Raw genomic sequence first — 20,542 nt, 5'->3', positions numbered from 1 at the left:
GACACTTAAGACAACATGTACATCTGTCTGCCATGTCCAGGCGCTGTTAGCTCAGTTGAGATCTGTAAATACTATGTAAAGAAGAAACTGTAACGAATAACGCCAGGGACTCCTACAAAGATCACATTCCTCAGACATGTTGTGATACATTTGCATACTGTACAATTGATGGGTGTACCTCTGTGTTTTGTAAAAAGGGTGTTAAGTTGTACAAGAATAACAATGTAATTGCTTATTAAATATAGCAACTTCTAACTACGAGGCTTTTCTTTTGATAAGTGGTTGTTGTGTCCTCAATAGCATGACCTGACTATTTATCTAACACTTTCATCAGGTAAAGAAAAAAAAACCACTGTAAACATGTTAGCATTATCACTTGTAAACGTATTAGGAAGTTGAAATTAACATTTAATTAAAAACTACTGCTATTCCTGTTAGTACAGTCTGATGTAGCTGCTAGCATGGCTGTAAACTCAGTACAAAGGTGAGATTTGGCCCAGACCTATCCCACAAATGCCAGATATACGGCCCATGTAAGGTGAGCATATGATCAGTTTATGTGGCCCACCATACACCTGACATCTGGCCCATATAAAGTGGACCTCTGGCTGAGTTTAGGCCACCAGACTCACGCGGAGTCAATTCCATCATTCAGGGGCAAACATAGGCCACATTTGGGCCAGATATTTATTGCTATCTGGGTAATGAAAAAATACGACTATCTAAATATTGTGAATACATGGCTTGCCATATACTGCCAGAATTATGATGATAGTAGTACTTTCAGTAGTATAATTTTGATTAAAAAAGAGAAAACTTAGGATACAGCATAAATTTCATAAAATGAAAACTTCAGTATATGATAAAGAGCTTGAAGTTTATTAACTGCAGGCACAGGAACAATGACTAATGAGCGGAAGTCTGTACAGGGTTTTGGTCAGCAAACCCCACAATGTCTGTATTTTCTCTTTCAGCACAAAATATACAAATATAGTTATCAAAATGAGAGAAATGCTTTTATACAAACACAGTATATGTTGACTTCAGCCTTTGACAGGGAAGAAGCTTCAAAATCAAACAGCAAGGAGAGGGGAAGCCATTATCAGACAACCTGGTTCAGTAGTTTTCTCTCCAATGACCTTCATCAAGTGTATTTACCTGTGTTTTGGAAAATTTGATTGTTTGCATTAGGGTCAATAAATGCAATGGGGAAAAAAAATGTTGATATGCTTTCCGCCCTGCAATTTAACTTTAACAACTTTAACAAACCAGTAAAACCCAGAGCACAAAACAGAAAACCTTGATCCCGGCTGGCACATAATAAAACATAACCTTAATGACACTAGCGATCAACATGACACAATCTCCTCTTTAAATACAACAAAGAATTCAAAGTGCAACATGTTACCACATCATTCTGTATCATTAACAGGCTGCAGTCTGAAAATGATCAAAGCAATGTCACCAAGACTTTTATAGAGTCAGAGGAGTGCCATAAAATAGAATAGATATATAAAAGAATAAGAAAATAAATGTGGAAATATAAATTAAAATAACAAAACATTAAAAGAACAAGCATCTATGAATATTTTCACATGCATTTATTTATTTCTCTGTAAAGTATTTATATATTTAAGAATATATGTATTATTTTTGTGTATAAATTACTCTATTTTCTGTATATATATTTTTTTGTTTTCTATAATGTATCGCTTTAGCATACCTTGAAAGGCCAAGCGGTCCCAAAACCAGCTGATTGGACACCTTGGACCTTCAAGAAATAGCAAAAGCAATAGAAAGAAAAGAATAAAGAAAAATATCAGAATAAAAAAAAGACATTATATTAGTTTTTTTTTTAGTAAACAGAAAAAAGCAATTTATATGCAAAAATAAATAAATGAAATACATATATTGATGTATACAGAAGTAAATGAACAAATAAATCTTAAAATAAATGAAAATGTTTATAATTCTTTCAGATATTCTTATAGTGTTTTTTTTTCAACATGAATTTATTATTTTATTTATTTCTCTTTATATTTCCGCATTTATTTTCTTATTCTTTAACAGATTTATTCTTTTTTTTTGGCACTCCTATGATTCCATAGTTTATCATAAAAAAAAACCCAAAATAAAACAGGTAAATACACTGGAATAAAGTTATTGAAAAACAGATTTTCTTAACTCCCCTGCCATAATTATCCCAGAGAATTCCTGACGCAGTAGTGCACTAATAACTCCAGAGCAGTCAGTCAATCACATGTCCAGACACACAGTCAAATCTAATCTCTTCAAACATGTAAACCACAACTGTGGTCCATAAAACTGTCCATGGTATATTTACAAGAGCAAGAGAAAAATAATGTTAAGGCATTTTTGACACACTTCTGTACAGTACAAAGCAAATAAGGACACACATTATGTGGATATGTGACTTTTTAAAACAGCAGCTAAACTATTTCACTTAAAGTTAAATGAGGACAACAGGCGTTAACTTAAATAATGAGGTACAAGGGAAAAAACAGCACAAATTATGCTAAATTATGAATGAATAAACTGATTTGTATTTCTCCATATCTCACAGAAAGCAAAGGGAATTACTTGTGAGGGCATATGGAGACATCTCTAATGGCACATGACATGTAGCAGCTGTTCATGACAAAACTTCTACAGAAGCACATGAGGATAGCATGGCACATTCAGCTCACTTAAAGAAAAAACAGCAGGAAAGACCATCGATTTAGTACAGACACTTGACACTACAGCTGACCGGTATCAATGTCCTGCAGTAAAAGAGACAGAGGAAAAACGAACGTGATACATTCCTTAGAGGTCCAACAGTGATCAGTAAAGGGTCACCAGTGTCGTACCTCAGTGTGAAAAAAAACTTAAGAGACGTAGGCGACCAGGTTCAACCAAGGTCAATGTTCGTCAAGGCAGAGAGAGAAATATAAAGTAGAACTAGTACAGGTCTCCACTGAAGATTGAAAAATAGAAGTCTTTGTTTTAACATCCTGTCATAGAAAACTCCACAGCATAGATATGAATTTCCAGCAGTTCAGACGTCTGCAGTGACCAGTGTGCAGCCAGCAGCATTGCAGAGGTACCGCTGGGATGAAGAGGACTCGACAAAACAATCGATATTCTGAGGTGAAGACTCTCTTCCCAACATTTCCCAGACGTTCACGTAAGATCTTCATTGACTGCACTGAATTGAAACCGCACACTGAAACAGTCAGGTTCATTCAAGTGAGGAAAGGCTTCCTTGAGAGGACAGTTTGGGTTTTTATTTGAGGAGGACAAAAGGGGCTGAGCAGAGTTACAGGCAATATACTTGGACTCACTGCCTCAGTTTTCATCTAAGTTTGGCTTTTTTTTAAAAGTGAGCATATATCAAGTTATAAATGCTGAATTAAAAAATCTATTTGAAGCAACTTCCAAAACAGAATGAAAAACGTCTTAATGCAAGTATTAAGGGAATAGTTTGACATTTTGGGGGGATACGCTTATTTGTCCTTTGGCTAAGAGTTAGATGAAAAGATCGATACCACTCTGGCATCTCATATTGTCGTAAATAAGGCTACAGCCAGCATTTAATTAGCGTAGCTTACCACAAAGATTAAAAACAGGGCTAAACAGCGAGCCCAGCTCTGTCTAAAGGGAACAAAATGTGTCAGCCAGTACCTTTGAAAATAACAAGCTTCAGACAGAACCAGACTATTTCCCGCTGTTCCCAGCCTTTGTGCTAAGCTACGCTAAACTGACTGGATGTTGTGTGTAGACCTACATACATGTGTGGACATAAATTTTAAGGGTATCAGGTTTCTCAATTTTCTAACTCTCCACCAGAAAGCAAATGCGCATATTTAAAAGGCAAGTCTGGTAATATTTTATATGTTTCTTATTGTCAGAAGATCACATGAAAAGACCAAAGCCAACAATGTGTTAATCCTACTAGCGACTATTGGCTGTGTAGCCTGACATAGCTTGTTCCTGTGTTATGAGAGCAGACGGTGAGAAAATTGTTAAAAAAGGACGGATCAGCTCACCAATATTTAACATGTATCAATCTGAGATTATTTATTCATTTATTTATTTTGGACTCAGTTCTACATATATCATTCTGCTGCTGCAAATACTCATTACTGCACCAAATATGTATTAATACATGACTGAAAAGTCTCTAACAAACTTCAGTACGCTGCTGTTTCAAAAGGTTATTTAGCTTTTTTTAAAAATGAAAGTCAAAAGTACTGAGAGATGGACAAAGTCCAAACACAACGTTTTTGTCTTTTCATATGAATTGTTGACAGTGATACAAATATAAAATATTGCCAGCTTTACTGCAACAGCCAATCATTGACCTTCTAGAAATGCCACACAGTAATAACAATAATAATACTAACACCACCTCGTACAATAAAATAAGGCGGAACAGGGGATCATTAATCAGGTAAATTCAGATTACTCAATAGGCTGCTATGGTTCACAGTATATAGCGGTGCATAATGGCTCTGGTTAACCACACAAAGGCTGCTTTGGCGTTTTAAGAACATGTTGCCAATGTTGTATTAGGACTGGTGGCCAGAACTGAGTGTGATTTTCTGGAACAGGCTCATGATGAGCTCATGTCCAAACAAGTTTAACCAGGGCTGAGTTTGCATTGCATTATGGGAATCGACATTAAGTTCCTGTTTGACAAAGAGATTTACCGTATAACACCGGCAATAAGCACTACCAACGCTGGTTTTATTCATGTTAAGAGAAGACTGTATATGCATAATCTTTATGCATTCAAAGTAATTCTAGTTTACTGTTCCTCCTCCATGTGGTGGACTAAGGGTCACGGGTTCTCACTTCTCAGTCTGATAGGGACAAATATCAAGGACACTTTAGCAGAGCACATACTGCTGTCAGCAGGTTCCAACAGAGTGACGGGAAGGAGAGAATCTTCCTGAACTCTTCAGCGTGGCGTTGTCTCCCTCCCTGAATCTCCTCCCTCGTCACTGATGGTCCTGCTGAACTTGCACAGTCTGCTCTTGTCCTCCCTCCTCCTCTCATCCCTGCTTCTGGTTTCCCTGCTTGGCACTTCCACAGTAAAGTCGCTGTCCTCTGCTTTCACAAAAGAAGAAGAAGAACAAGAAGAAGAAGAAGAAGAAGAAGAAGTAGAAGAAGAAGGAGGCTCGGAAGGTGAAGTCACCTCCAGCCCCTCGGAGGGAGGGTGGGTGATAGGTGTCTGGGAGCTGTTGGGAAACACAGGGGGTGAGATAGGGGACAAGGGCCCCAAGGGAGAGTAACGTCTCAAGGAAACGCCCTTTAGGTTAACAGCAAGCTCCAGGACCAGTTTCCTAGATGGTCGGGAGTGGCACAGGGGTACGGAGCCTTCCTGGGGAGTGAGAGGGGGTCCGCTGTGGGCCGAAGAGTCACTCTGAACAGGGGTTGGGGGCTCAGACCGAGAAGCCCTGCTGCTCTCCCTGCTAACAGGAGACAGTTCCTCCTCCTCTGGACTGTCCACTGACTGTAAGGACAAAGGAGACGCAGGGCTCTCTGGCGTGCAGGGCTGCAGGTCTGTGGATGCTGAGCAGAAGGAGCCTGACATACCCCCTACCTCAACCTCATCCCCGAGCCCAGCTCCAGACTGGACCCTCGGCTGGGGCCCTTGCACTCTCACAGTTCGGTAGCTGTGGAGCCCCAGTGTGATCTGTGTGGGTGCCGGGGGGTCGAGTAGGGGGGCATGCCCTCTGGTTCGCCCTCCACTGTGGAACAGCCGATTCCACAGATGCCCGAGACGTCGACGGGAGGAGGAGGAGTTGGCACGTCGTGTCGAGTGACGTCTGATTTGTCTGCGCATCGCCAGCCGCAGATTCTGTAACACAGAGGCCTGGAGGAGGAAGGTAGACAGAGAGATATCATATTGTAAAGTATGTTTGAACTGAAAAAGTGGCCACTAATTTTATGCTTGTGCTACGCTAGCAGTTGTGTAAATGTGATGCAACTTTTGCATTTGCACTCCCAGGTCCAATCAAACAAGGGGTTTTTGCATGATGGGCAGTTTTAAAGTTTTATAGTGAAATTATTTATCATAGCATCCAGATTTCCATTAAAGCTGTTGGTACATTTATATTTTAGGTTCAAAGCTTTAAATGACCAGTGTGTGGGATTTGGTGGCATCAAGCAGTGAACTTGCAGATTAAAAACACCTCCTCTGACTCTCCTACCAAGCATGCAGGAGAATCTATGGTGACTGCGAAACCCGTGCAAAACACACAAGGCCCTATCTATGTGTGTGCCAGTGTTTAGTTTATCTGTTTTTGGGTGCTGTAGAAACATGGCATGGAAGAAGACCACTGCCATCTGTAGATATAAACGGCTTATTCTAATGCAGAGATCTCAAAATGCCAGGCTGAGTTTGTGTCTAATCCTCCGTTACATAAAAAATTAAGAAAAACTGCTGTTTTTTTCTGAAATATTGCACTTTCTTGTAGTACTTGAATGCTGAACTGGTCCACCTATGAGATGACAAATAACAGCAGTGGCCCCCCAAGTCAAGTTTGAGGCCCCCGATTTAAAGTAACAAAAACACAATAATTCTTATTTTAAGGTGATCATACACTAACAAACATACTTATGAATATTACATTCTACTTCTGCCATATTCCACCAATAAATCCCAGTAAAACTTACACACTGGACCTTTAAAGCTGTTGATAAATTTCTATTTTAGGCTCAAAGCTTTAAACATAAAAGACCATGTATTGGGTTATTTCTTGGCCGAACTCAGTGACTTCCTGGAGTCTTGATGTCACTGCATGGTTGCCATGTAAGTCAGGAAGTCACTGCACCAGGCCAGCGAATAGCCCTGCTCTTAATTCCCTCTAAAACTGCTGTCTTTACACTGATTAAACAAACAAGACATAAATGTGTTGATTTGACAGTTTCAGATTTAAGACGCTGGTGGGCAGATTTTGTTACCTTCAGTCAGGATAGCTGTTTCCACCCTGGTCAATATCTCAACAAGAAAGAAAATGGAAGTAAATGTCATTCTCTTGTACATTCTCGTGATCTGGCTCTTTTGGTTCCACTTACTTCAAAACACTCAAATCTCACTGCTTCAGATTCAGGTGTCAGATTACTGCGTTCATCGTTTGCACCTCTGTTCTCTTCAAACTGCTCGACTGTGATTGCTTTCTTCACTGTTTTCTCATATTTCTAGCACATTTCCTAAAATGTTAAACTATTTCTTTGAGGAAATATCAAAACATGGAAATAATAGTACAATGGAAACACTGACTATAACTTTGAAAAGTTTTGGTCTCACAAAGATACCCCTGTTGGTTATATGCACAGAAATGTCAATGTTTGGTGAAACAGAAATTCAATTCAAAAAGAGATTTTATCTCCCTGAATTGCACAACTGCTGCAAGTTACTAAAACTACAAAAATAAGTCAATCACACATGTTAACTCAAATCCACATTTCCAGAGAGTATCACTGTGTGTGAACGCAGTACCTGTGTGGGATTGTACACTGGGAAATCCTCTACCGGAGGGATGAGACCCTGGGCGATTAACTGACCATATGAAGGGGGAGCTTCTCTCTGAACAAACTCAGCCTCCATGCGAGTCATCTGAGTCTCAAAAGCTCTGCAGGGGAGAGAGAAAGAGGACAACAAGAAGAGCAGACAGACAGAAGGTAAGAGGAAAATGCGTTGTAGACAGAAAGGAAGCAGATTTAAGATGGTTAGGAAAACATCTTAGTTAAAAAAAAACAAAAAAACAACTGGTTACTAATACACTCAGCAGAGTTTTATCTAGAGATATATCTATTCAAACACAAAGCATTAAATAAAACAAAAGGATTAAGAATTACAAGTATATAACATGCAAATGAAGTGCTGAGTGTTGTTGTAGAATAAATAGACTGAGGTATTACCCCACCTGTACTCTCTGCTCCTGAGGGAGTGGAGTTTGAGTGCACAGCCGAGAGCAATGACCAGCAGCAGACTGCACACCAGACTGCCAATCAGGGCGGCCGTAATCACTTTCCTGGGCACCGCCGCCAGGCAGTCCCTCTCATCGCTCCCGTCTAAGCAGTCCTCCTGGCCGTCGCATCGCCACGTTTCGAAGATGCACAGGTTCGTCCCACAGTGGAAGTTTCCAGGCTGGCAGTCGTAGCAGTTCTTCTCATCAGAGCCGTCTGGGCACCTCTTCTGGTTGTTGCAGCGCTCTGAGGCTGGGTAGCACACTCCTGTACCGCCCTCGCAGGGGAACTCGCCATCCGGGCACACCGGGCAAGCCTCCTCGTCTCGGCCTGATGGGCAGTGCCAGTAGCCATCGCAGCGCTGGCGTTCAGAGTAGCAGCCCTGATCGCTGCCGCATGGACGCTCACCAGGAAAACAGTAACCTTTGACCTGGGAGGATGGAGGAGAAACACATCTATAAAAGACTTTTTCTTTTTTTGTATTTATTGTCTTTTTAAACAGATATAACATAATACAGTACATACAAATATCTACCTCCATACATGAAAACATGTATACAGACACAGTACCATGTTAATAGTGTAAAGAATATAAAATAGGCTGAAAGTAAGTAAAAGAGATAAGAGGAGAAAATAAATTAATAAATAAAAATATGAGGGTGGGGTGGGGGATAACATTAAACTTTAAGAATGGACTTTGAAGGTCATATCAGATTATTATAGAAAGAAAAAGAAGAAAAGAAGGAAGAAAAATGGGGTGAGGGAGACAAACAGCAAATAAAGAAATGCACACATTTGGAAAAATCACACAGTATGTTATTCTCTGAAGTGTGTTCTTTCATTTTTAGAGGTATTTGTTCACACAACAAAGACATGTTGGGTTTTAGTGTGCTTCTCATGCATCACCTATATCCTTCATAAGAATTGGCAGCAAAGTCTAACACCGAGCAGAGCAAAGAACGTCAGTTTATGATGTAATGACCTGTTTTTTAGTTTCCTTGGTTTGCGGTACCTGATATGTGGCGTTGAAGCCATGTCCTGGGCTGTGAGGCTGAGCCATGTACAGAACACTCATCTGTCCCCGACTCGACTCCAGCAGTGCAGGCCGCCTGTTGTTATGGTACGACAGCACTTGTAAGAGGTGCTCTGCCCGCTGTAGCAGGCCGTCGTAGACATGCAGCGAGTCCCCGGGTCCCAGCCGCAGGTCCAGCTGCAGCACGATGGGTTTGGGGTCCTGGGTGTCCAGCAGCCAGGAACACCTCAGCTCCACCGCAGCGCTCCTGTTAGCTCGGAAGAAATCCGGGGAAGCAAAGGAGCCGTAGAAGTTCCCCAGACGTTTTCCGCAGGTGGTGTCGGGACAACCCAGCTCGTCGGTGCCGTCGGTACAGTCGCGGGCTCCGTTGCAACGCAGGGCGGCGGGCAGACAGCGGGTGGACTGGGCCTCAGTGCAAGGGAGGGAACCGAAGGGGCAGAGGCCAGGCTGGGCCTCGGTGGGAGGAGGGGAGCAGCTGCGTTCATCAGTGGCATCACCACATTCATCCTGACCGTTGCACTTCCAGGAGCGAGGAAGACATTTCCCATTCCCGCACAGGAATTCATCTGACTGACAGCTGCTCTGACCCAGGTGACCTGCAGAGGAGAGAAAGTGACAAACTGCAACACCAGCTACTGAAACAACACAGACTGATATGTTAGCGTTTAGTCAAGTGCAACAACAGAATACATTTTGATTCCAAGGCTGCACACAAAACACAATACACAATGGAATCAGAGTGACATCCTGCCCTAAACATACAAATACAGTCTGCCTACTCAAATGCATTTTAGAGTCACTTCTGTCAGGACAGTCACTTTTCTTTAACACAGCCTGGCAGCTAATCCCTGTTTAATTTTAATGCTCTCTGTCGGACTTGGTATAAATCCTGATCCAGTGTGCCATAAAGCCACTATAAACTCCTGAAACAGCATAAATTATTAATGATTTGATACTGTAAAACAAAAAACAGTACATCAATTTGTGTATAATAACACACCTGTGGCCTGCAGTGTAACTCTAGAGTGGTAAAACTCAACAAACAACGCTGACTACTTTTTAATTTAATAAATATTCAGTCATGTCCCTTGGCTGTTACTTGGGAAGTTGCGTGTAACATCTGCATTTTGTCCTAATCTGCTGCATTTAGTAATATAACAGCCTGAAGGCAATATCTAATATATCTCCCTGCAATTTGTCATAAATTGTTACATATTGTATTTTTTTTTCATTATAGTCATTACGATGTGGAATACAGTGACACTAAAAGTAGTTTCAGACAAAGAAAAATACTACAGAACTAACTGTGTCCTTTGAGTCAGTTCATGCTAGAATGCAAAATAAATGTTGTTAAACTGTTGAAACAGTTTTAATGAATGAATCCATTTTGGTTGATTATCACATAATACAGCATATTATGACATAAAAAAAGAGCATGTCTCACATTTTGTAATAATCACAGCAAAATGTAATCTTTTATAACAGAATGAAGGATATTTGTTACATATTCTAATTAGGCTGTTTATTACAAAATGTATCAAATTATTACAAAATATGGGTGTTATTACACAATGAGGTGAAAATGTACCACATTTTATCAAGTTACTCTCTAAAGCAATGTTATTAATACACTAAAAGAGCTTAAATATTCTCTTCATTCTGTCCCTGGTTGGAGCAGTTCATGTTTCTGAATCATTCCAACACTTGAGTGATTGCATGAGGTCCCAGCTATGTTTAATGTATATAACTTATATATGTAACCTAAGCATTTACAGCTAAAATGTAGTTACAGCTATGAAATGCAGTACAACACCTGATAAACCTGTCATATAGGTTTAATGTCAATCCTTGTACAAAAGTAAGTTTATACAGAAGTTCATTTAAATTGAAGACTTTTAAAGAAATATATGTTATGGGCCTTTAAATGTTTATTCATTTTATCTGATAAATAACATTATTAATGTTTGTTTATGAACTGGCCACTGGCCTCCTGTCCTGAGTAGCCCTGCTCTAAAATCAGCTCATAGCTGATTAAACTGATACACATGTTGTCACGTTGTGAAAAGAGAGCTGTGCAAGCAGCCTGAGTTGAGCCAACACCCAGAAATGTTTAATAAAATATTTTTATGTAACACGCACATGGAATAAATGCACTGCAATGAGACATGGGACTGAGAAGGGCTACTGAAATAAATTACTGCATCTAGATATAAAAATATGGCACCATGCTGTCACACTCAAAGCTCTGGTATTTTTTTGTTTCATCACTACTGACACTTTCATTACCTGTATTTCAATGATTTATATTTTGCACATTGTAAAACTGCAGATTTGGATTCACTCAGGTTGAGGACTGAACAAAAGATAACCTCCCTCATCCAGCTTACCTCTGATGTAGGAGAGGCGAAAGCCCTGGGCCTGCCCAGAGCTGTTGGCCTGAGAGTGGAAATACAGCCAAACACGCCCTCTGGTGGAGATGAAGGGTGGCGGCAGCGTGGAGCCACACAGCCTGGACTCCCCGCTCCACGTAGGAGTCAACAGAAGCCAGTCACCAGAACAACTCCCTGACTCCGCCAGGTCGAAGTTACGGAAACTAGGACGGAGCATAGATCATTTCAGGTGCTTACTCCACATCAGCCGTCATGTGTACATATACTGGACGTGTGAGGGACTCTACCTGATGGTGATGACCTCTCCCTGACCTCCCTGGATGTGCCAGCTGCAGTTGACTCCAGCAGGATAGTTTAAAGGCCACGAGGGACTGTAGATCACACCTCTCCGCTCCGTGTGGACCTCCACCCGCTCACTGCAGCCTGCTGGGTAACAAAGAGGCAGAAGGAGATAGCGACAAACACATTAGTGATGTTGGTTCACATGTCACCAACAGAACACGGAACAATCTTCACAGACGGATACAAGGAACACTGACACTTGATAGATAATCTAACATTAAAGGGTAACTTTGATATGTCTCAACCTGGACTCTATTTTTTCATGATTTTGTCTAAATGACTAATGGGAAACAACCGTTTCTGAAACTGGTTGAGTACTGAGCAAGACTGCTGCAGCCATCAGCCATCATGTAATCCTTATGGGCAATGAAACATCAAATTACATCCAATAAGAGGGCTTGTTTTTGTCCCTGACAGACTCAGATTGTTATTCTAAGTGTCTGACAGCTCTATGGAAAACATTCCTACAGAGATACACCTTTTTGTTACAGAGTAAAATCCTTTTTGTTTTACCAGAAACAGTTGATTTATTGTTCTCGCCAAAGCTACTAGACTCTGTTTACAGAAACAGCGATGTTACCATTGTAAAACACACTTGATTCAAATTCAATAAAAACAAAAGAAAACTTGCCTAAAACTTTTTGGCTTGTCTTTTCACTGCTCCAACAATCACAAACTCTGGTCTGGCTGAAATAAACCCTTTATTCAGTCAAGATATTTTCACATCTAATGCTGTGTATTAAGGGTTTATTTCAACCAAAATGGAATGAAAAGACAAGCCAAGTGGTTTTTGGTGAGTTTTATATTGAGTTGAATAAAGCAGCTTTTACTGTTTCTGTAAATGGAGTCTGGTTAGTTTGGTGAAAGCAATAAAACAACAGTGTCTGGTTAAATAAAATGTATTTTACTCTTTTATAAAAAGGTCTATGGTCATGTTTCCCAGTTTTAATCTACCTTATCATTCTACGAAGGTTTCTAAAGTGTGCCTTAGCAAAGGAACTTCTTTTCCTACGAGTGTTTCCCAGACTATCCGTTAGCGGCTGGCCTTAAGGAAGAGCTGCTACGATACATTGTAAGTTGTAAGCTGTCTTTTTCCACAGTGTACGCATTGACTGATCACTTGTAAAGGCTCATAAAACACATTTTAATATAACAAGTGTTGCCATAATCATTTAACCTCAATCTAATATTACAGCAAAGAAAGCTGTGACTACTAAAGATAACCTGCTTAATATATTTAAGAGTCCAGATGAGACCTTGTGATAGCTCCAATAAATACGTAGCCTATAGCCTACAGAATATAAAACAGATTATGAATCAGAACATATAAGCCACAGTCTGTGGCTGCTTGAAAGGCCAGGAGAAATCATATAGTTAAGTGGGTGAATGATTTTGTTCTCATACAAACAAAAGCTCTAACACAAATTTTTTGTTGTCATACAATAAGCATGGCATATCCACGTTTAACTGCAGTGCATGTGTGTGTGTGTGTGTGTGTGTGTGTGTGTGTGTGTGTGTGTGTGTGTGTGTGTGTGTGTGTGGTCTATGTGAGCACTGTGCTCCTCTGCTCCTATATATAATATATAAATACATTAAAAAAATTCCACAATCTTTCCAAAATCAGATTGGTGTTATGGATAGGTTCTATATTTTGATCAGAACAGACAGATTAAATGACAATATTCTCATGATGTGTTATGCACAGAAATGTTTTCATAATTAATTTTCATGAAGTTAATTTTAAACTAATGATGTAATTTGCACAAGTAGCCTAGATGTGCACTACACTGCAACCGTCCATTTGAAAAGTATAATTTTGGCCTAATAAAGATAAAACTGTGACAGGATGAATGGAGCACATCACTAAGGGACAGCTGAAGGGTGGTTCAGACCGCCCTTCTAAAGGTAAAACTTTCAGAAGGTATACCTTAGCTAAGGAGACTCTCGGGAACAGCCTGTAACCTTAAGGGAGACCTTAAGGTACAACTTATGATGCATGTAGCACTGAGGAGGCTCTGGGAAACGAATGCTATCTCGACCCCCATCTGAGCATTTCAGTTGCAAAACAAGCACTTTTAGTGGACGTATTTGGACGATTCGCAATTGCCCAGCGGTCTCACTCGATACTGGACCAATTACAAAAATCGCTGTCCCCATTAGTCACTTGGATACAAAAACATGGGAGAACAGGGTCCAGGTTGACAAATACCATAGTTACCCTTTAATGCATTAATGGATGTGGCCATATTTCTGCTAGTGCAGGACATTTTATTCAGATCTTTTGTCTGATCTGAATAAAATGGTCTCGTCTGATCTTTGGTCGGTGCAAAAAAAAAAAACCTTTCACAGAACACCTCGACACGACAAATGACCTTAGTGCCTTTCAGAGGAGCTCAGTGCTGATCACATGGGGACGAAAACAGAAGCAGCCGCAGTCAAACTGGCAGCCAAGGCAACAGCATCGCCTGCTGCCATCGCACCATTGCTCCAGGGAACAACACACAGTGTGAGGTGGCCAAGAGGAGCACCAGGGATAAGACACAGACCTCTGTGTGCAGAGCAGCCAATGAATCCCATTGTTCTGTGATGTGTAAAAGCATCAGAATCAAGGTTAGATCTCTGAAGAAAGAGCTTGCAAACAGGACAGCTTGATGCCAAAGACGAGTGAGGTATTAATGACTTAAACAGCAACATCAGCTTGAGGGGTTTTATTCTCTTTCTTACACTGAGAACAAGAATATAAAGCTATAAAGTACAAAGTAAAATGTTTAATCATCTCATTACGGCTTAATGCCACAGTAAGCAAGAAACACACATAAGTAGAAGCTGTCTAACAAGCCTCTTAATTAACCAGAAGAACCACAGAGACAGAACATTAGCTGAACTGCTTAACAATGATTACAAACACTGTCACACAGCAGAGAGTCGGCTCAGATCTGCTGAGTGTGTGTGTTTGTTTCGGGCTTTCTTGATGAATCAGTAAAGTCAGCAGAGTGAAACAAGGAGGGTGGGGGGAGGAGTCATTTAGAGCTTGGTGATGGATATCGACTACCTGGACATGGCTAGCTTAGTACACACACACACACACACACACACACACACACACACACACACACTGGACAGAACCAAGTAGTCTGTAGGGTGGAGCTGCACATCGTTGCTGTTTGGTTTGTAATCACAGTTTTGACTGTTTCAGTGAATGTTCTTAATCACATTTATTTTGATCATCAATAAATGTAATGACCAATGTACTGTCTAAGTCAAAGGTTGCCAAAAAAAAACTTTAGGTGGCAGGTTGGGCAAATCAGCACGGAGTAAATCTTGAGGATGTTCGCTTGCTTTTAGTTTCATCTTCATGTTTATATCTAGCATCAGAGGTTTGCATTTGTATTTGGTTACTATCAAACCTATCAAATCATTTTTAATTTGATCTTCTTTGCTGCTGACTTGTCAAAATAATTCAAGCCAGATCACAGCAACAGTTCCTACAGAGAAAAAGAAGCACAATTTTGTCTGATCTCTGTATAGTAGCTGCCCACAACAGACCAGAGAGCACCGCAGCTACAAGACATGGAGACAGACTGCGACTAGCTTTTTTCATTACTGAAGATCCTGCTCCTTGCTCTTATTATGTGTTCTGAGTTTTTCTTCCAGTATGTTAGACTATAAATCTAATACAATATGTTCAGCTGCCAACAAGTGAATCAAAACATTTACAAGTGATTTAATAGAAGTAAATCGCTCCAACAAAATAGGGTTTTTTCCTGATTGAAGATGATATATTGTACAGTCACTGGTGGAAGAATTGTGAATGAGTGATGGAAGTATTCAGATCTCAAGTAATCAATTAATTTATTTAACTACAATGTATGAGTCTAATCAGTGATGTAGTGCAGGGAATTCACAAGTATACAGAATAAACCTACTTATTTTTGCTTGTTGTTGTCACTACCCACTTCTAAATTTTCTCTCATGCCCAGCTTTCAGCAGCATGGTGCAAGCCACTGTTTTTTCCTAGGATAATGAGGCATGACAGGACCTGCTCTGCCTCTAATTGGCTAATACTCATTGCCTTCGTTGGTTGGGTTCATTAGATTTTAGCATGAGGAGGTTAGGTTTAGCCATCATTGGTTAGGGTCAGAATATCAGGGTAAGCCAACCAGAGGCAGAGTGTGTGCATGTGGTCTATGTGAGCACTGTGCTAATCTGCTCCTATATAAAATATATAAATACATTAAAAAAATTCCACAATCTTTCCAAAATCAGATTGGTGTTATGGATAGGTTCTATATTTTGATCAGAACAGACAGATTAAATGACAATATTCTCATGATGTGTTATGCACAGAAATGTTTTCATAATTAATTTTCATGAAGTTAATTTTAAACTAATGATGTAATTTGCACAAGTAGCCTAGATGTGCACTACAGAGGCAGAGTAGGGTGGGTCATGCCTTTGCTTTGCTATCCTAGGAAAAAAATAAAGTCTAATAAATAGACTAATCTCTGACTCAAACACCATGTTTGCCTCATCTTGAATATAACTTATATAACATTTGTTCATGCATTAGGACCAGTAATATTTGCAAACTTGTCAAATAAAGTTGGTGGCACACTCTGGCCTAATGCAAATCAGCTGTTCGGTGAGACAGTTCAGCAAAAAAACTACACACTGGACTAAAGAGTAAAGATTAGGTCAGAAAACATGCATAATAATGTAGCTATCTGCCTTCTCTCCAATGTAGGACTAAATAATACTCACTTGCGGGGCTCAACCCCCCCCCAAAAAAAATTAAATTAAAAAAAATTAAAAATTAAAAACCAGTGTCTCTTTCCAAAAATCAAGACCAAAATAAATCAAGATAATCTATACACCTTGTTATGAGCAGTATCATGTAGGAACTACTTTTTTTATCTATTAGGAAGAAAGTAGTTCCAGACACAACTACTACTACTCCAGACACAAAGTATTTCCTACATGAAACTGCGTACAACAAGTACTGTGGATTATCTTGACTAACTGAGTCATGATTTTTGGAAACAGTTTTAATGTACCAAGTTGCATCCCAAACACAAATAACAGTACAGAGGACCTGAGGGAGGAACAGGTGGATTAAGTTGGTTTTTAGATTTGATTTAAATGTGTGTCGCAGTATTAAGCCCTTCAATTTTTCATCCATGTTATTTTCAAAATTTAATCCTCCAAAGCTCTGAAGCGTGTCTAAAAATGTTTAGAAATAAAGAGATACTGGCCCAACTTCCTCCTCAGCTATAAAGCTCTACTGCTGGTTAGTATGCAGTGTGTATGCACGAGTGTGTGTGTGTGTGTGTGTGTGCCTTTGATCTCAGTGCCTTGTGTGTGAGGAGATGGCAGGTCAAACAAGTACTGACACGTGTTTGGGATGATGTGCTTTACTGTGTGTGTGAGAGAATTTCTTCTCTTTTGCTCTCTCTCTCTCTCTCTCTCTCTCTCTCTCTCACACACACACACACACACACACATACACACACACACACACACACACACACACCTCTAAAATCAGAAACAGTTTGACCTCTCTACTGGTTTGGCAGCCTGCTCCTTTATTCTCATGCCAATAAAGTGCAGGATATGATAATAGGGAGGTGGGGGAGGGGGTGAGGAGGGGAGGAGGGGAGGAGGAGGAGAGTGGGATTGACTGGCTGCAGAGAAGCAGTGATGTAATGCTGATAGCAGCATCACATTTGTGAAAGAGCATCCATGTTTCCACACTAACCCTGATCATTTAGCCACCACAGATCAATAGCCCCAGCAGGTTTCTGCACAGCGATAGCCTCATCCCATCACTGCACGCGATCACAACAATGTAAACACTCTGTCTTCATGTGTCAGGTCACTTTATCAGAGTGACACAGGAGAAGGCAGCAGGCACAATAACATGCACTCCTGTTCGGATGTGAACAGGAGTGATCTGCTGTGATAGTCAGTGATTAAGAGATATCAGAAGCTTTGTATATTATAAGACTTACAAACATGACAAACAGGAAAACCACCACCAACAGATACATTTTTTTATCATTTGAATCACTTGCATGTTTTCTCAGCGGGATTAACAGCACATATAAATAGCCTGTATGCACGGATCTCTATGTAAACAATACAGGAGTCAGTGTAATGTATTGTTGTTCCTCACCTGCACAGAGCAGAGCGGAGCTGAGCCACAGCAGTCCGAGCAGCAGCAGCAGCAGCTCCGTCAGTCCCATGGTCCGACCTGCGGGGACTTCTGCTATTATCTCGGATACGGTGTCCACGGTTCGCTCGACATGTGTGTCCTCCGGCGGAGCTCCCGCATCTGTTTTCAGCTCAGACACACCGTCCACACCGAAGGGTCTTCGCTAAGGAAAAGCATTGTGTCCTTTACAGAGAGCCAAGAAGCTAGAGTCAAGTTAGCTGCAGCAAACCGTGCGGTTTCCGGTCGGTGTCTTCAAAATAAAAGCCGCCTTTTAATCATCAACTTGAGCAACACCAAACACTTAAAATAGTGTTAATCAGTTAAAAAACAAAACAAAAACAAAAATCTTAGTCCTGTGTCAGATGTCCTAGTTAGTTTTTGAATCATATTTTGTCAACATGCTGTTTTTAGTCAAGCTTTAGTTAATTAGTTTAGTGAACGCTATTCTTATCTTAGAGAAAGAAACCAGTTTAATTTGAATTATTTGAGTCTAGTTTAAGTCAGTGAAAACTGCTAACATGTGAGCATTTTCAGTCGTCAGAGTATACTGAATATTTCAGTCAGTCCGCTCAAGCCAAAACTGATATTTTTGTCATTTTGGTTAAACTTATTTCGCTTAAAATTGTGTTTTTAAGACTGTTTTTCATTGTCTGATGAAAAACAAAAGTTAAGTGGCCCACAGCATTTTGAGGGCTACTTATTGGAAACCCATATTCAGGTATTTCATAAATATAAATATAAATATAAATATAAATATAGTTTGTTTTAATGGATCTTTGACACCTAAAACAGAAAAGTAAAATTATATCAGTAATGTGATTACTTAGAGGTGCGCCACTGTGTGCGATGCCCTACCAAGAGAGCAATTGTAACACTCTGGCTTCTTGTGTGAAATGTAGTATAGTCTTGTCCTTATTAGTGAAAATATATCAACTGTATTACTAATACATGCACATATATATGTTGTATCCAAAGATGACTGGTATATTTGAAGTAGTCTATGAGTTATGAAGAAAGATGTAAACAGTTACAATTAGCCCTGGTCTCCCCCTAAATGAAAAGTAATCTACATATTTATTAATATACCACCTCTTACACACTGAAAAGGTTTTGTTGTCATTTGAACTAAAAAATAATTAAACAATTAACAACAAAAGTACTATACTCAACTGTTGGCTGCACAGTTTTAAAAGTTAAATATTTCAGTCATGTATGTTTTAGTCTTTCTAGTTTTAGATTATAAAATACTCGTGCATGGTGTAATGCTGGTGTAAGATGAGTGTTTTAAGATTTAAGATAGCGTGCTTTGCAGGTCTTATTTTGAAGACCAAGACGTCCAACTTCCGCTCTAATTGTGGCCCACTCTGTCTTAGGCTTGCCGCATCCAACAGGACAAAGTGGTCCGCATTATTCTTTGTTTATATGTTTTCTTCCCCTTTCAGTACCAGGCTTAATGTAACAAACAGTTGAACAAAAACTACAGACATCGTTCTGAAAAATTAGATGACATCTTTAACGGCGTTTGCTGGTTGAAATGAAGAGTACATCCAAGATACGGCTGCTTCTCGGTTTTCTTCACCGAGTCCCTCCATTGTAGTCTGACGGATTCTTGGTTCAGTATGATGTTTCACTACCGCCCCCGTGTGGTCAGATGGGTGTACTGCAGATCTCTCATATAATGAATATGTACAATTTACGTTAAATTTCTGCACTTTAGAGGAAGCCATTCAGCATGTTTGTGGAGTTAGAAAATAAAGTGGCCGTTCCGCCTTTTTTGCTTCAGTAAGACTGAGATTCACTCCGTGTTTATGGACGAAAACAGGAACCGATGACATAATGGAGAGAAGTAAAACTCAAAAGGCACCGCTGGGATTCGAACCCAGGATCTCCTGTTTACTAGACAGGCGCTTTAACCAACTAAGCCACGGCGCCGGTGTTAGGTAGGGCAGAAATACGGCTTTATGAATGATCCTATTTATGATGTCGAAATACTCGTTTTAGTGATGTAATAATGGCAGTCATTTCAATTTCGCTTTCGAGTAGGCTAGTGTTAACATTAGCAGCTACGGGTGTCTCAGCACATTTCTGAACTGCGTGCCAATGAAATATGGCTACAATATTGTGAGACCTTACAAGATTTCCACTCTTATGTAAATATTGGTACGGGTATCATGCTGGCCTAAAGGGTTTAAAAGTCACCAAATTGCTAGCACCTAATTTCTCCTGCCTGTTTTTGTGTTATTATAATTATGTATTTTGTATAGATTCATCTAAAAATTTAAATTAAGTATTTATTTTTGACATGTTTAAAATAAAATCTACCTCCTTTTCACGCTTAATTATTGCCAACTAACTATTTTATATCACATTTACTTACAAACGGATTAGCTCAAACTAATCAGTGTAGAAAGTGTTATCTAGCATACAAACATATGACCAGTCCCACAGTAAAACTTACTCTGAGCAGTTTTATGAAGCTTTGAAGAGTAAATTCTTTGCTCTGGGCCCTTTAAGAGGACTTATAATGTTAAAATGAGGCACTGTATGAATATGGCCCAAGGCCTCCTGTCATGTGTTTTTCTTGCC

At 39.9% G+C, this 20,542-nt stretch overlaps 1 protein-coding gene and 1 non-coding gene across 3 annotated transcripts; both read right to left on the bottom strand.

Moving 5' to 3' along the window:
* Nucleotides 1-4,847: 4,847 nt before the first annotated feature.
* lrp3 (low density lipoprotein receptor-related protein 3) lies at nt 4,848-18,146 on the bottom strand. 2 transcript variants are annotated; one of them, XM_084721344.1, is made up of 7 exons: nt 17,918-18,146; nt 11,691-11,829; nt 11,401-11,606; nt 8,993-9,609; nt 7,938-8,410; nt 7,511-7,643; nt 4,848-5,881 (listed from the first exon to the last, which is right to left on the bottom strand). In XM_084721344.1, exons 1-7 carry the CDS (start codon nt 17,985-17,987, stop codon nt 4,964-4,966), a joined length of 2,556 nt encoding a protein of 851 aa, XP_084577470.1. In that variant the 5' UTR covers nt 17,988-18,146; the 3' UTR covers nt 4,848-4,963. The 2 variants fall into 2 exon arrangements, with proteins under 2 accessions (XP_084577470.1, XP_084577479.1); XM_084721353.1 differs by having other exon boundaries at nt 11,691-11,826.
* A 1,668-nt stretch (nt 18,147-19,814) lies between these two features.
* trnat-agu (transfer RNA threonine (anticodon AGU)) lies at nt 19,815-19,888 on the bottom strand. Its single transcript has one exon. It is a non-coding gene; the product is annotated as a tRNA-Thr (tRNA).
* Nucleotides 19,889-20,542: the final 654 nt, after the last annotated feature.

This window comes from Lutjanus erythropterus, chromosome 1 (genome assembly GCF_056507025.1).
Source record: "Lutjanus erythropterus isolate fLutEry1 chromosome 1, fLutEry1.hap2, whole genome shotgun sequence".
NCBI lineage: Eukaryota > Metazoa > Chordata > Actinopteri > Lutjaniformes > Lutjanidae > Lutjanus > Lutjanus erythropterus.
Note: the sequence above shows the minus strand (reverse complement) of the source record. Positions and strands in the feature narration are given on the sequence as shown.